General features: G+C 40.0%; 1 protein-coding gene across 1 annotated transcript in view; it reads right to left on the bottom strand.

Annotated features, from left to right (window-relative positions):
• Positions 1-424: 424 nt before the first annotated feature.
• Positions 425-13,490, bottom strand: part of LOC311141453 (dematin-like) — a 77,256-nt gene continuing 64,190 nt past the window's right edge. Inside the window, exons 12-17 of the mRNA XM_084176789.1 lie at positions 9,180-9,244; positions 8,137-8,185; positions 4,767-4,774; positions 4,518-4,583; positions 4,027-4,107; positions 425-3,208 (exon numbers count right to left, since the gene is read on the bottom strand). Of these exons, the coding sequence (XP_084032915.1) occupies positions 3,095-3,208; positions 4,027-4,107; positions 4,518-4,583; positions 4,767-4,774; positions 8,137-8,185; positions 9,180-9,244 (383 nt within the window). The 3' untranslated portion in view covers positions 425-3,094. The remainder of the gene's footprint in view (positions 3,209-4,026; positions 4,108-4,517; positions 4,584-4,766; positions 4,775-8,136; positions 8,186-9,179; positions 9,245-13,490) is intronic.

Raw genomic sequence — 13,490 nt, forward strand, 5'->3', positions numbered from 1 at the left:
ATGCAAATCAATTTATAAAATTTTTGACATGCGTTTTTCTGTTTTTTTGTTGTTGTTATTTTGTCTCTCACTGTTCAAATAAACCTACCATTACAATTATAGACTGATCATGTCTTTGACAGTGGGCAAACGTACAAAATCAGCAGGGGATCAAATACTTTTTTCCCTCACTGTATGTGCCACCAATGCTACAAAGTTAGCATTTGAAACAGTGGCCAGGTAAACAAACCCAAAGCATGGATTGCTGTCATACCTTGTCTATAGACTGCTTACAAGGTAAGGAAATTAATGTCATTTTGTAATTTGGGTAAACTATCCCTTTAAGTTAAGGCCAGACTGAAACACTTTTGCTCTATCACCCTTAGCGGAGTTGCCAACAACCAACAATATGGCCTGCACAAAGATGGAAGAGACATTTTCCTCAAACCAAAAAATTTGTTTTATTTGCACTCACCATTGATCATTTCAGTCCTCTTTCAACTTTGTTTAAATGGGAAATTCATTGCTGTGTATGTTTTGCACCCTAGTTGCATCAGAAAACACAATATAATGTACAATATCTGAGCTCCATCTTGCAATGGTACTCATCCATCATATCAAAAAAAAAACAAAAAAAAAAATAATCAATGTATGAAAAAAATAAAAATACTTTTGTCATTATATTAGTTATCAAATCAGGTTAATCTAAAACTAAATTAAAAAGAATCTCAGTATTTTAATGACTTACAGATTCAAAAAACCTAGGAAGTGAGGTACAAACCAATCACTCTAACTAAATATTTTCTTATAAATGTTTTTCCCCAGCCCACTTTCACATACAAAGCATGAGGATAAGCTTAGATGATGCTGCAACAGTGACAGTGTCTTTACTACAATAAGAGTGCTTGATACAGTGAGAGCATTTGAAAGCGTTATGAACTGGTGAACATCAAACAGGGTGTATCCTCAGTCACGTATTCCATTGGTGAAGATAATGTCATTGATATTATTTACTGGAGCATGGAAGTTAGGAGATTGTCTATTACCCTCACCATCGAGTGAACAGTATCCAGCTCAAGGGCTTCTTCATAATGCAATCCTTACGGCCCCTTGTCTTTAAAAAAACACAGGCAGAACTAAAACCTAAAGCAAAGCGGTCACAAAGTGGATATGTGCATTGACCACTCAAAAATGTTCTTAGATAGAATACACTGATGCTTCATGGGTGACTTTCATACATCCCTGCTTGGGGCTTTAGAGGCACATCAGATGTGTGCCAAGTCAAAAAATGTTGTTACACTGTCTTTGCCACCACCACACCTGATGATAAGGAAAATGACTTGAGTGAGGCCTGACCAGAACCTTAACAGGCTCCACACTGGCTACACACTGTAATTCTGTCCCAAATGACACAATATTCCCTAAATAGTGCACTAATTTTGACCAGAGCCCTGGTCAAAAGTAGTGCACTATATACCAAATAGTGTGCCATTTGGGAAGTAGCCTCTGACTGTAGCATTCAAGGCACAGGGAAAGTGGACAGAAAGGCTGGCCCTGAATCCTTTAGCCTGCATCCATCCAAGAGTTGGTTTTGTTTCTTGTGCCATGACATCGTCCGTTAGGGGGTATAAGTGGCACGGTTAAGGTGAGTGAGGCCACACCTCCACCAGGCCACTGCTTCAGTCCAATATGGAGGTTGATGTGGTCATAGGGGAGCACAGGAAGCAGCGCCTTGTCTCTTGCTCTCAATGTCTTTTGTTCCCTCAGTGGTGACCCTACTAGTCTATTGTCCTCCTGTCCTCCTTCCAATGTAGTGCATTTTTAAGGGAGGTAGCCATCTTCCTTCTTCTTCTTTTTATTGATGAATGTGTTGATTTACTCTACATTCTTGTATTGAAACATGAAAGGATTTTTTGGGGGGGAATAAAAAATTGCTGTACATTATTTGGTCACAAAAGCAACAGATGCTATATGTCTAAAACCCCTTTGGAGTGGTGTACAAACTTGATATATATAAACAGGGCAGTGACCAGTGCTGTAAAGGTAAGCGTCCCACTAACTTAGCCTATGAATACTCCCTAAAAAAACTGCACTTCATCAAACATACCAGTAGTAAAACAATAAGAGCACACTTGTTTCAAGTGGGCAATATGTACTGTTTAGGCAATCATTCATTAAGAAACCCATATTGGCCATAGTCGTGGATGATTTTGATCATTTGTATGGATAGGGTTAAGATGCAGACATCTTGGAGATAAGGTTTTATGTTCTGTAAATATACAACTGATGTCTAGAGTGGCTGAGTCTGACAGATTGTATTGTGCATCACAAATGGCACCCTATTCCCTACGTAGTTCACTACTTTTGACTAGAGCCTTATGGGCCCTGGCCAAAAGTATTGCACTACATGAGAATAAAGTGCCATTTGGGACACACCTTAATTGTCTCTAAAACAGCACACCTTACACACTTAAACTATTGACTTACAAATTATTGATTTACACTTTGAATTGTTATTTATTTGAAAAAATATGATAAGTAGACTTTTCAGCTTAGTGCAATGTTTGTGTTTTGAAATAGGGCATTTTTAGAGGTGTATTAAAATTGAGGCATCCATCTAGTGCTCCAATTCTATAAACTAAAACATTGTATTGGTATTTTAGTGGTTTAATTAGTAAGTTGATATGGCTTCACATGTGGCAGCGCTCTGGTAACTGAGAATTAGCCATCCATAACTTTGATTAGCACTAAAACAGCCTGCTGTAGGTATATCAGTGGTCAGTCCAATCTAACTCTATCGGTGAGCCTGTCAGTATGGACCAAATGCAAAGACTTCATGAAATCTCTACTTGGCCCAAGCCTCTGTCCTCTTATTAGGTTTCTACTCTGCTGCTGCAACTACAATTCAAGAGTATATGAAGGCTCTGACCCTTTATAGAGTTGTTATAGAGTTGATATAAGGAATGGGGAATCGAAGCATCCGATATGACTAAGATATGCCATACATTAATTTCTTCTCCCTTCCTGGGTTGTTGCATTGGACTTTACAGTTTATGTTCATCTAATTTCCCAAGGAAGTGTGGTGGCTTTTGATGTGTAGGTAGGTCTCCTCACGCTAAAAAAGGGAAACCCTTTTCTTCAAGTCATTCCGCTTCCAGAGGGAGAGGCGATCAAATTCCTCAATGGGCATCCCAAATATATTCTGGAATTCCTCCACGGACAGATGCCTCTACAAAGGAGATAGCCAGATCATATATCAGACAGACTTCACAATCTACAGGTAACTGCCAAAATAATAGAAACACAAGTAAATGAGGGATACAAAGTATATTGAAAGCAGGTGCTTCCACACAGGTGTAGTTCCGGAGTTAATTAAGCAATTAACATCACATCATGCTTAGGGTCATGTATAAAAATGCTGGGCAGGACATTATTTTGGCTACCATGGCTATGCCCCCATAGGATGACAATGGCTCCATCCACAGGGCATGAGTGGTCACTGAATGATTTGACGTAAACCATATGCCATGGCCTTCTCAGTCACCAGATCTCAACCCAATTGAACACTTATGGGAGATTCTGAAGCGGCCTCTGAGAGAGTGTTTTCCACCACCATCAACAAAACACAAAATTATGGCATTTTTCCTGGAAGAAAGGTGTTGCATCGATCCAATAGAGTTCCAGACACTTGTAGAATCTATGCCAAGATACATTGAAGCTGTTCTGGCTTGTGTTGGCCCACTTATTAAGACACTTTATGTTGGTGTTTTCTTTATTTTGGCAGTTACCTGTACATGCTCCACATCACAAAACCTGCTCCGGGGTTAAGTTTCCCCTAGGTACAGATCTAGGACCAGCTTCCCCTCCCCCAATCCAAACCTTAACCATTAGTGGGGAAAATGCAAAACTGACCCAATATTAGCAACTAGAGGCAACTTCACCCTACACCCAAAACCCTAACTGTAACTAATAACATAAACGACATGGCTAGCAGTTTGCACAATTTAGTTATTCTAGAGATTTAAAGCAAGGGAGTACTGATCCTACCTCCAGTCTCATCCTGTCTACTCCTGGTGGGAGTTTATTCCTTCCCCTGTGGGTCACTAGGAGCATTTCATATGGATATATCTATGGAAAAACATAGTCAGTCATCTCAGAAGGAAGGTCAAAGCCATAACTCTGCATCTATAGAGGCTTATACTGTCAGCACAAAGCTTGCCATTGGATACATCCCAAATGGCACCCTATTCCCTATATAGTCCACTACTTTTGACCAGGGCCCATAGGGCTCTGGTCAAAAGAAGTCCACTATATAGGGAATAGAGTGCCATTTGTGACGTAGACATTATGTACAGTATCTACAGAAGTCCTCCTGGATTGTAAAGATATGGATACGTTTGTAGCTGACATTAAAGACTGCTTATTGTACTTATGCAATTATAAGAATAGTGGAAAAACAGAGATCAACATAAAGAAAAACACATTTCTAGCATTTCAAGTCTGATCAGAAGTGGATGTCAAACAGCAGACGTTCTGACCTTCTCAGCCAGCATACTTGGCAGTGAGTTTCCCCTGTCCATTCTTCCTCTCTGAGAATCTCCATTCTAAATTACAACAGCCAACACAGCACCACTGTTAACATGTTACACACAACGAACTAACCATACACAGTATTCACGTCAGTGTAAATCATGATGGCAAAATAATTTATCAAAATATAGACAAATGGAGCTTGACGCAAAGATTAATATAATGTTTTCAGATGACATTGGTCCAAACATTCTTACCTGGAGGCCTGTGGAGAAACAGAAATGCTGCGTTAGAATGTGCATAACATACAGTGTTTCATGCTTTAAATGCTTACATACAGATGTCGGATCATAACTTGATCACTCTTTTCTTGCAGAGAATTTTCCTGCTGCATCAGGAAATTCAAATGAGCCTCATGATTGCATAAAAATGATCAGTTCGCTTTATCTCCATGCGGGGGAAGTCGAGTCATTGGGATCAGGCCTGCTATCAAATAATATTATCTCTCGCTCGCTCAAACGCTAGGCCTAGGTCCTGTTACTGCAACATTCAAATGTACAGTGCATTTGGAAAGTATTCAGACCCCTTGACTTTTTCCACATTTTGTTACGTGAAAGCCTTATTCTAAAATTGATTAAATCTTTTTTTCCCCTCATCAATCTACACACAATACCCCATAATGACAAAGCATAAAAAGGTTTTTAGAAATATCACATTTACATAAGTATTCAGACCCTTTACTCAGTACTTTGTTGAATAACCTTTGGCAGCGATTACAGCCTCAAGTCTTCTTGTGTATGACGGTACAAGCTTGGCACACCTATATTTGGGGAGCTTCTCCCATTCCTCTCAAGCTCTGTCAGGTTGGATGGGGAGTGTCGCTGCACAGCTATTTTCAGGTCTCTCCAGAGATCTTCGATCGGGTTCAAGTCCGGGCTCTGGCTGGGCATTTCAAGGACATTCAGAGAATTGTCCTGAAGCCACTCCTGCGTTGTCTTGGCTGTGTGCTTATGGTCGTTGTCCTGTTGGTTGGAAGATGAACCTTCGCCCCAGTCTGAGATCCTGAGAGCTCTGGAGCAGGTTTTCATCAAGGATCTCTCTATACTTTGCTCCGTTCATCTTTCCCTCGATCTTGACTAGTCTCCCAGTCCCTGCCGCTGAAAAACATCCCCACAGCATGATGCTGCCACCACCATGCTTCACAGTAGGAATGGTGCCAGGTTTCCTCCAAACATTCAGGCCAAAGAGTTCAATCTTGGTTTCATCAGACCAGTGAATCTTGTTTCTCATGGTCTGAGAGTTTTTAGGTGCCTTTTTGCTGTCATGTGCCTTTTACTGATTAGTGACTTCCGTCTGGCCACTCTACCATAAAGGCCTGATTGGTGGAGTGCTGCAGAGATGGTTGTCCTTCTGGAAGGTTCTCCCATCTCCACAGAGGAACTCTGGAGCTCTGTCAGAGTGACCATCGGGTTCTTAGTCACCTCCCTGACCAAGGCCCTTCTCCCCTGAATGCTCAGTTTGGCGGGGAGGCCAGCTCAAAGAAGAGTCTTAGTGGTTCCAAACTTCTTCCATTTAAGAATGATGGAAGCCACTGTTTTTGGGGACCTTCAATGATGCAGACATTTTTTGGTAGCCTTCCCCAGATCTGTGCCTCGACACAATCCTGTCTCGGAGCTCTACACTGTCAACTGTGGGACCTTATATAGACAGGTGTGTGCTTTTCCAAATCATGTCCGATCAATTGAATTTACCACAGGTGGATTCCAATCAAGTTATATAAATATCTCAAGGATGATCAATGGAAACAGGATGCACCTGATCTCAATTTAAATAAATAAATAAATTGGTCATTTAGCAGACGCTCTTATCCAGAGCGACTTACAGGAGCAATTTAGGGTTAAGTGCCTTGCTCTTAGAATAAGGCTGTAACGTGATAAAATGTGGAAAAAGTCAAGGGGTCTGAATACTTTCCGAAGGCACTGTACAAAGATTATCTGAAATGCAGCCATACACATCATTATATAGTTTAATAACACAAAATAGATATTGGTCTCTACTAGGCTATGGCATACAAGTGTGAAGTGTATCCTAAGGTTACGAATTAGCTGTGAAAATGTAGTTAAACCATGGCCTGTGGTGGTCTAGTGGTTAGTGGCGCTGCCTTCAGTGCTCACATAAGTCTACCGTGTCAGTGTGGGTTTGATTCTGGCCCACGTCCTTCTGGCACAAATAACTCAAACCCCTCGATACACTTTAGTTACACATTTCAAATATGGACAGTCAGGGATATTTTACCCATGATCTTGATAAGAAATGACCAAACACACACCAGACACTTTTGGATAACATAAATAGGAAACTAATAAATTAATCACAGTAGACTTACAAGGCTACACCAACATTTCCATGTACTGAAAATCTGTACTTAAGTAAAAGTAGTGTTACTTAGATTGTAATTTACTCAAGTAAAAGCAGCCATCTTAAGAAACTATTCAAGAGTAAAAAAGTATCTGGTCAGAAAACGACTTAAGTAATAGTTACAAATTTAGTTAGCACATTTTTTACACCTTATGGTAAACTGTGACAGCAAACAAAAAGGACAACAACTTTGTGCAATTGATATGACATTCATTTATTATTTAAACCTGCCAGCACAATATTGTAAATGTCCTTATATATAATATTACAAAGGCAGAAGGTAATTAAAGTGTAACTTAACTCTGAACCTACGATCAAAAATATCCTCAGGAGTATCAAAAATATCCTCAGGAGTGAAGACCTGCGCTTCACTTCAAGAGCCATTGTGGAGATACGGGATTTGACAGACAACGTTGCGAGCCAATGAACTTAAGAATTTTGATGAAAAGCTATATTGAATACATTTCATTTGTCAAGGGGTCTTGAAACGTTCATACAGACGTAAAGGGGAACTAATCTTACCAATTCATGTAAAAAAATGAAAATCACCAAATTTGGAGTTACAAGGTTTGTAACTGAAATGATTTGGTAAAATGTAATGGAGTAAAAAGTAAGTTACTTCCTTAATAAATTACTTCAGTACAAGTAAAGCCTGCAGAGAGTAACTAGAAAACTACTAGTTGTTGTACAAAAATATAAAGGGCAGTGGGCCAGATTCAAACCAATTCCCACTCTGGCATATGTGTGCCAGGGTCGGTGGCTGTAACTGCTGGACCACACAGGCACTGAGGCAACCAACAATGTATTCTGCCTATTGATTGCCATGAATATATAATAAAACAATTGATCAAAGGAAAATCTGATTTCCCTTTATTAAAAATACATATACCCCCTACAAATATGTCAATTTATTATAATCCACATAAGAATTCACCAGACGCGCTGTAGCCTGCACCTAGCCTACATAGGCTACTTGAACTGACGCCCAGTGGACCTGCAGTCGAAGTTATTGTATAGCCTACAAACACCGCTTCCAGCTGCCCCCTGGCGGCGATTCTAAATATTTATTCAAATCCTCCTTCTGCAGGATTATTTTCCTCCTGCGACTAAGTGTGTCATATTAACATCCAACATCTGTATGACTGGTTGGGTTCTGATACTGTTACAGTATAGGAAGCCAACCAATCATATTTAACCACCAGGCCTTACCTGGTCCTCCTTTGTCACTGTCAGATTGGGTGAACTCGGCAGACTGGAGCTACAAACAGAATGGAACACACCATTAGAAGTGCTGTGAGAATCACTGTTCTGGTGTTAGTCAATTTAGAATAACACTATGAACTTCAGTCAGCGGTGATATAATGCCCAGGGCCCGGTTCCCCGATAGCGATGGAACATAGGTTTACGAGTGTTTTAACAATGCATCTTTCCATAGCACCACGCAGAGAGAACATTCGTGCATCGTTGAGGCCTGTGTCGATACTGATAGGATCAAAAGAAAGGAAGCAGTGCTCTCGGATCAGCGTTCTCCCTTTCCAATCTTACATTAACATTAGAAGTATTCCACAATACTGACGACGGATCAGCTCCTAGAGAGAAATGATCACCTATGGCTACAAATATTGAGGTGGCTTATTCTAATGCTTAGCCTATAATAATGCACTAAATCAAGATTTGGCATATAATTTAAATAATAATATTTTAATACATTAATCTCGGTTTTCACTTGAAGCGTCTTTATATCTTTCACTTGTTATGCAAAGAAATGCGCCACTTTGTATTTGTAGTCACTGTCATATTTGTTCTGAAGTTATTGGAGGTCACAGAATGAAAAATATTTTGTGTTTAGCGGAGATGTTCTGTGTATAAAGTGACGCGGAAGGGCAAAAAAAGCATCTAACGACGTACTAAGCTGTTCCAAAAGTGGTCTGAGGCAGCCATTAAATAAGTATTTTCAAGAGCAACTTTAGTAACGATGGTTTTGAGAAACAGCTTGGAGATCTAACAATGCTCCTACGAAGGTTCTAACAATGAACATAGGATTAAGATGCTTTTGTGAAACCGGGCCCTGGCCAGTGTTCACAAAGCGTCTCACAATAGTGCTGATCTAGGATCAGTTTTTTCTTTTAAATCATAATGAAAACAATTTATGGAGAGTTAAAAGAATCCTTTTAAATCCTATCCTAGATCAGTATTCCTACTCTAAGACGCTTTGTGAAAACTGGCCCAGACGCTTTGCACCCTCTACTCACCCTGGTCAGACCACTCCTACTGGTTGCTCGGAAATGTATGTTTTTGGAGGCATTGGAGGATGAACCTAGGAATGTAGATCATATTTAAGTATATCAATATCATAGGCACTGCATTGTATAATCAAGGAGCAATGATATTGAATACTGTATTTCATACAACCAAAATCTTGCACTCGGCCACTTGAGAGGCCCTGGGGTAAAGTTTCCCCTATGTACAGATCTAGAATCAGCTTCCCCTCCCCCATCCTAACCTTAACCTTGAGAGGGGAAAATGCAAAACTGACCCAAGATCAGCAACTAGGAGCAACTTCACCCTACTCCGAGCACTGAGGTATATACCCAGCTAACAATTGAATGTTCCCCCTAATGTTTAAGTGTCCAGTTTTCCGTTAGTTAGGGGAACATTATATCTACTGTATATTAGCAAAAGCCTTCTGAGAACCTTTTTTGCATGTTTTGGTGTTAAAGTTAGGAGAACATTCCCTAAATGTCAAGCAGAACTTATCTAGAACATGGTTACAATGTTCTCAGAATATACTGTACAACATTAATGTTCTAGATGCGTTTTATGGGACATTGAAAGAACATTCATGTGTCCAGTTTTCTGAGGGTTTGGAGAATATTCCATCAACGTCACATCAAACATACACAGAACATGGTTGCCATGTTCTCAGAATGTAAGATATCAATGTTCTAGACACGTTTCATGGGAAGAAGCTTTCTCCCCCCCAAAAAAATTGTTTAACTGAACATCACGCCTTGTTACTGTTGCCAAGCCCCTAATTGGTGAACCACTGATCCATTCACAGCTGTTTTTGTCTGTTGGCAAGTTCAGGGATACTCAAACACACAGTGCTTTAAATTTACATATTTGACACACTTTGACAACATTGTGCATGTTCATTAATACAGTAATTATTATTTAACATGTTCTCACCTGGGATTTGGACTCACAACCTCTTGGTTTACAGCATTCAGATTTTCCTCCTACGCCACCATGTCTGTGTCAGTTATTGATTTGATTGACTTATTTCAACAATTTAAGGACTTTCTGTATCGTTGTCTAAGGTTGGTGGGGCATATTAAACTGTTTTAATAATACTCCTGAATCACTATAATCAATAAACGTTTTTATTGACTGCTTTTAACAGAGCTGAGATTTACTTCAAAGTGCATTCACCCTAATACTTACACCGATCAAGTCGTTTCAGATCTACACAAGTGCCTAGGAGGAGGAGGAGGGGTTAGGGATTCTTCTGTACAGGGCCTAACTATACTGGTTCAATAAGCACATGCCCTAGATATATCCCTTATTGGGGCAGTGGTTAGTGTGTTTGTCATTGGTGCTGGTGGCCTGGGTTCTAGACTTTATGTTAATGTCATGATTTGGCAACACACTTAATTTATCTATACTGAACAAAAATATAAAAGAAACATGCAACAATTTCATTTTACTGAGTGACAGTTCATAGGAAATCAGTCAATTGAAATAAATAAATTAGGCAGTAATCTACGGATTTCACATGACTGGGAATACAGATATGCATCTGTTGGTCACAGATACCTTTAAAAAAAAAGTATCAGAAAACTAGTCAGTATCTGGTGTGACCACCATTTCCCTCATGCAGAGCGACACATCTCCTTCGCATAGAGTTGATCAGGCTGTTGATTGTGGCCTATGGAATGTTGTCCCACTCCTCTTCAATGGCTGTGCGAAGTTGCTGGATATCGATCCAGAGCATCCCAAACATGCTCAATGGGTGACATGTCTGGTGAGTATGCAGGCCATGGAAGAACTGGGACATTTTCAGCTTCCAGGAATTGTGTACAGATCCTTGTGACATGGGGCCGTGCATTATCATGCTGCAACATGAGGTAATGGAGGCGGATGAATGGGACGACAATGGGCCTCTGTGCATTCAAATTGCGATCGATAAAATGCAATTGTGTTCGTTGTCCGTAGCTTATACCTGCCCATACCATAACCCCACCATGAGGCACTCTGTTCACAACGTTGACATCATCAAACCGCAACGCCATACACATGATGCCAAATTCTCTAAAACAACGTTGGAGGCAGCTTAAGGTAGAGAAATGAACATTAAAATTATCTGGCAACAGCTCTGGTGGACATTCCTGCAGTCAGCATGCCAACTGCACACTTTATGAAAACTTAAGACTTGTGGCATTGTGTTGTGTGACAAAACTGCACATTAAAGTGTCATTTTATTGTCTCCAGCACAAGATGCACCTGTGTAATGATCATGCTGTTTAATCAGCTTCTTGATATGCCACACCTGTCAGGTGGCTGGATTATCTTGGTAAAGGAGAAATGCTCACTAACAGGGATGTAAACAAATGTGTGCACAACATTTGAGAGAAATAAGCTTTTTGTGCTCATGGAATATTTCTGGGATATTTTATTTCAGATCATTAAACATGGGACCAACACTTTACATGTTGCGTTTATATTTTTGTTCAGTGTAATTCAAATTAGTTCCTCATTGAAAAATGGGAATCGGTAGAATTCTAGGTAGCTGAGCATCTCAAAGAGCACTCTCTATCGTCTTTTTGAAATCCACACCACATACAGTGCATTCGGAAAGCATTCAGACTCCTTGACCTTTTCCACATTTTGTTACGTTACAGCCTTATTCTAAAATGGATTAAGTTATTTTTTCCCCTCATCAATCTACACACAATACCCCATAATGACAAAGTGGAAACAGGTTTTGAAATTTTAGCACATTTATTGAAAATGAAAAACAGAAATACCTTACTTACATAAGTATTCAGACCCTTTGCTATAAGACTCAAAATTGAGCTCAGGTACATCCTCCGAGACAGGATTGTGTCGAGGCACAGATCTGCGGAAAGGTACCAAAACATTTCTGCAACATTTAAGGTCCCCAAGAACACAGTGGCCGCCCGGCCAAACTGAGCAATCGGGGGAGAAGGGCCTTGGTCAGGGAGGTGACCAAGAACCTGATGGTCACTCTGACAGAGCTCCAGAGTTCCTCTGTGGAGATGGGAGAACCTTCCAGAAGGACAACCATCTCTGCAGCACAGCACCAATCAGGCCTTTATGGTAGAGTGGCCAGACGGAAGCCACTCCTCAGTAAAAGGCACATGACAGCCCGCTTGGAGTTTGCCAAAAGGCACCTAAAGGACTCTCAGACCATGACAAACAAGATTCTCTGGTCTGATGAAACCAAGATTGAACTCTTTGGCCTGAATGCCAAGCATCACGTCTGGAGGAAACCTGGCACCATCCTTATGGTGAAGCATGGTGGTGGCAGCATCATGCTGTGGGGATGTTTTTCAGCAGAAGGGGTGCTCCCCATCCAACTTGGCAATAATGAGATTAACATATATTGCTAAGGATGTGAGAGTAGGGTATAATCTAGATAGCAGGTCTCGAACCTAAACCACCAGCACTAATGACAAACACTCTAACCACTGTCCCAATGTATGTTGAGCCAGTATAGTTAGGCCCTGTCCAGAATAAACCATAAACCCTCCTCCCTAGGCACTTGTAATGATCTGAAACGACTTGATAGATGTAAGCAATAGGGTGAATGCACTTTGAAGTAAATCTCAGCTCTGATAAAAGTGCATTAAAGAAAATATTTTATTAATCATAGTGATTCAGGGGTATTATTAAAACAGGTTAATATTCCCCACCAACATTAGACAACTATACAGAAGGCCCTTCAAGTGCTGAAATAAGTAAATAAAATCAATGATGAGAATAGTCAGACTAATCAATACCTGACCGGGTGGCGTAGAAGGAAGATTGGAGTACTGTGAACGAAGAGGTTGTGAGTTCAAATCCCAGCTAAGGACTGTATAATTACTGTATAAATGAAAATGCACAATGTAATCGAGTACTGTATGTCAAATATGTAAATTGAAAACACTATGTTAGAAGCACTGTGTGTGTGAGTATTCTTAACCTTGCCAACAGACAAGGAGCTATGAATGAATCAGGGGTTCACAAATCAGGGCTTTGGTTGGCTTGGCAAAAGTAACAAGATGGGATGTGTAATGAACTTTTCTTTGGACACATAAATGTTCTTGCAACATTCCCATGAAACATTTCTAGAACATTAATATCTTGCAGTGCCTTCAGAAAGTATTCATACCCCTTGACTTATTCCAAATGTTATTGTGTTACAGCCTGAATTCAAAATTGATTAAATATATTTTTTTCTCACTCATCTACACATAATAACCCATAATGACAAAGTGAAAACTTTTTTTGGGACTTTTTTGCAAATGTATTGAAAATGAAATACAGAAATATCAAAT

Source organism: Coregonus lavaretus, assembly GCF_964263955.1.
Source record: "Coregonus lavaretus genome assembly, chromosome: 14".
Lineage (NCBI taxonomy): Eukaryota > Metazoa > Chordata > Actinopteri > Salmoniformes > Salmonidae > Coregonus > Coregonus lavaretus.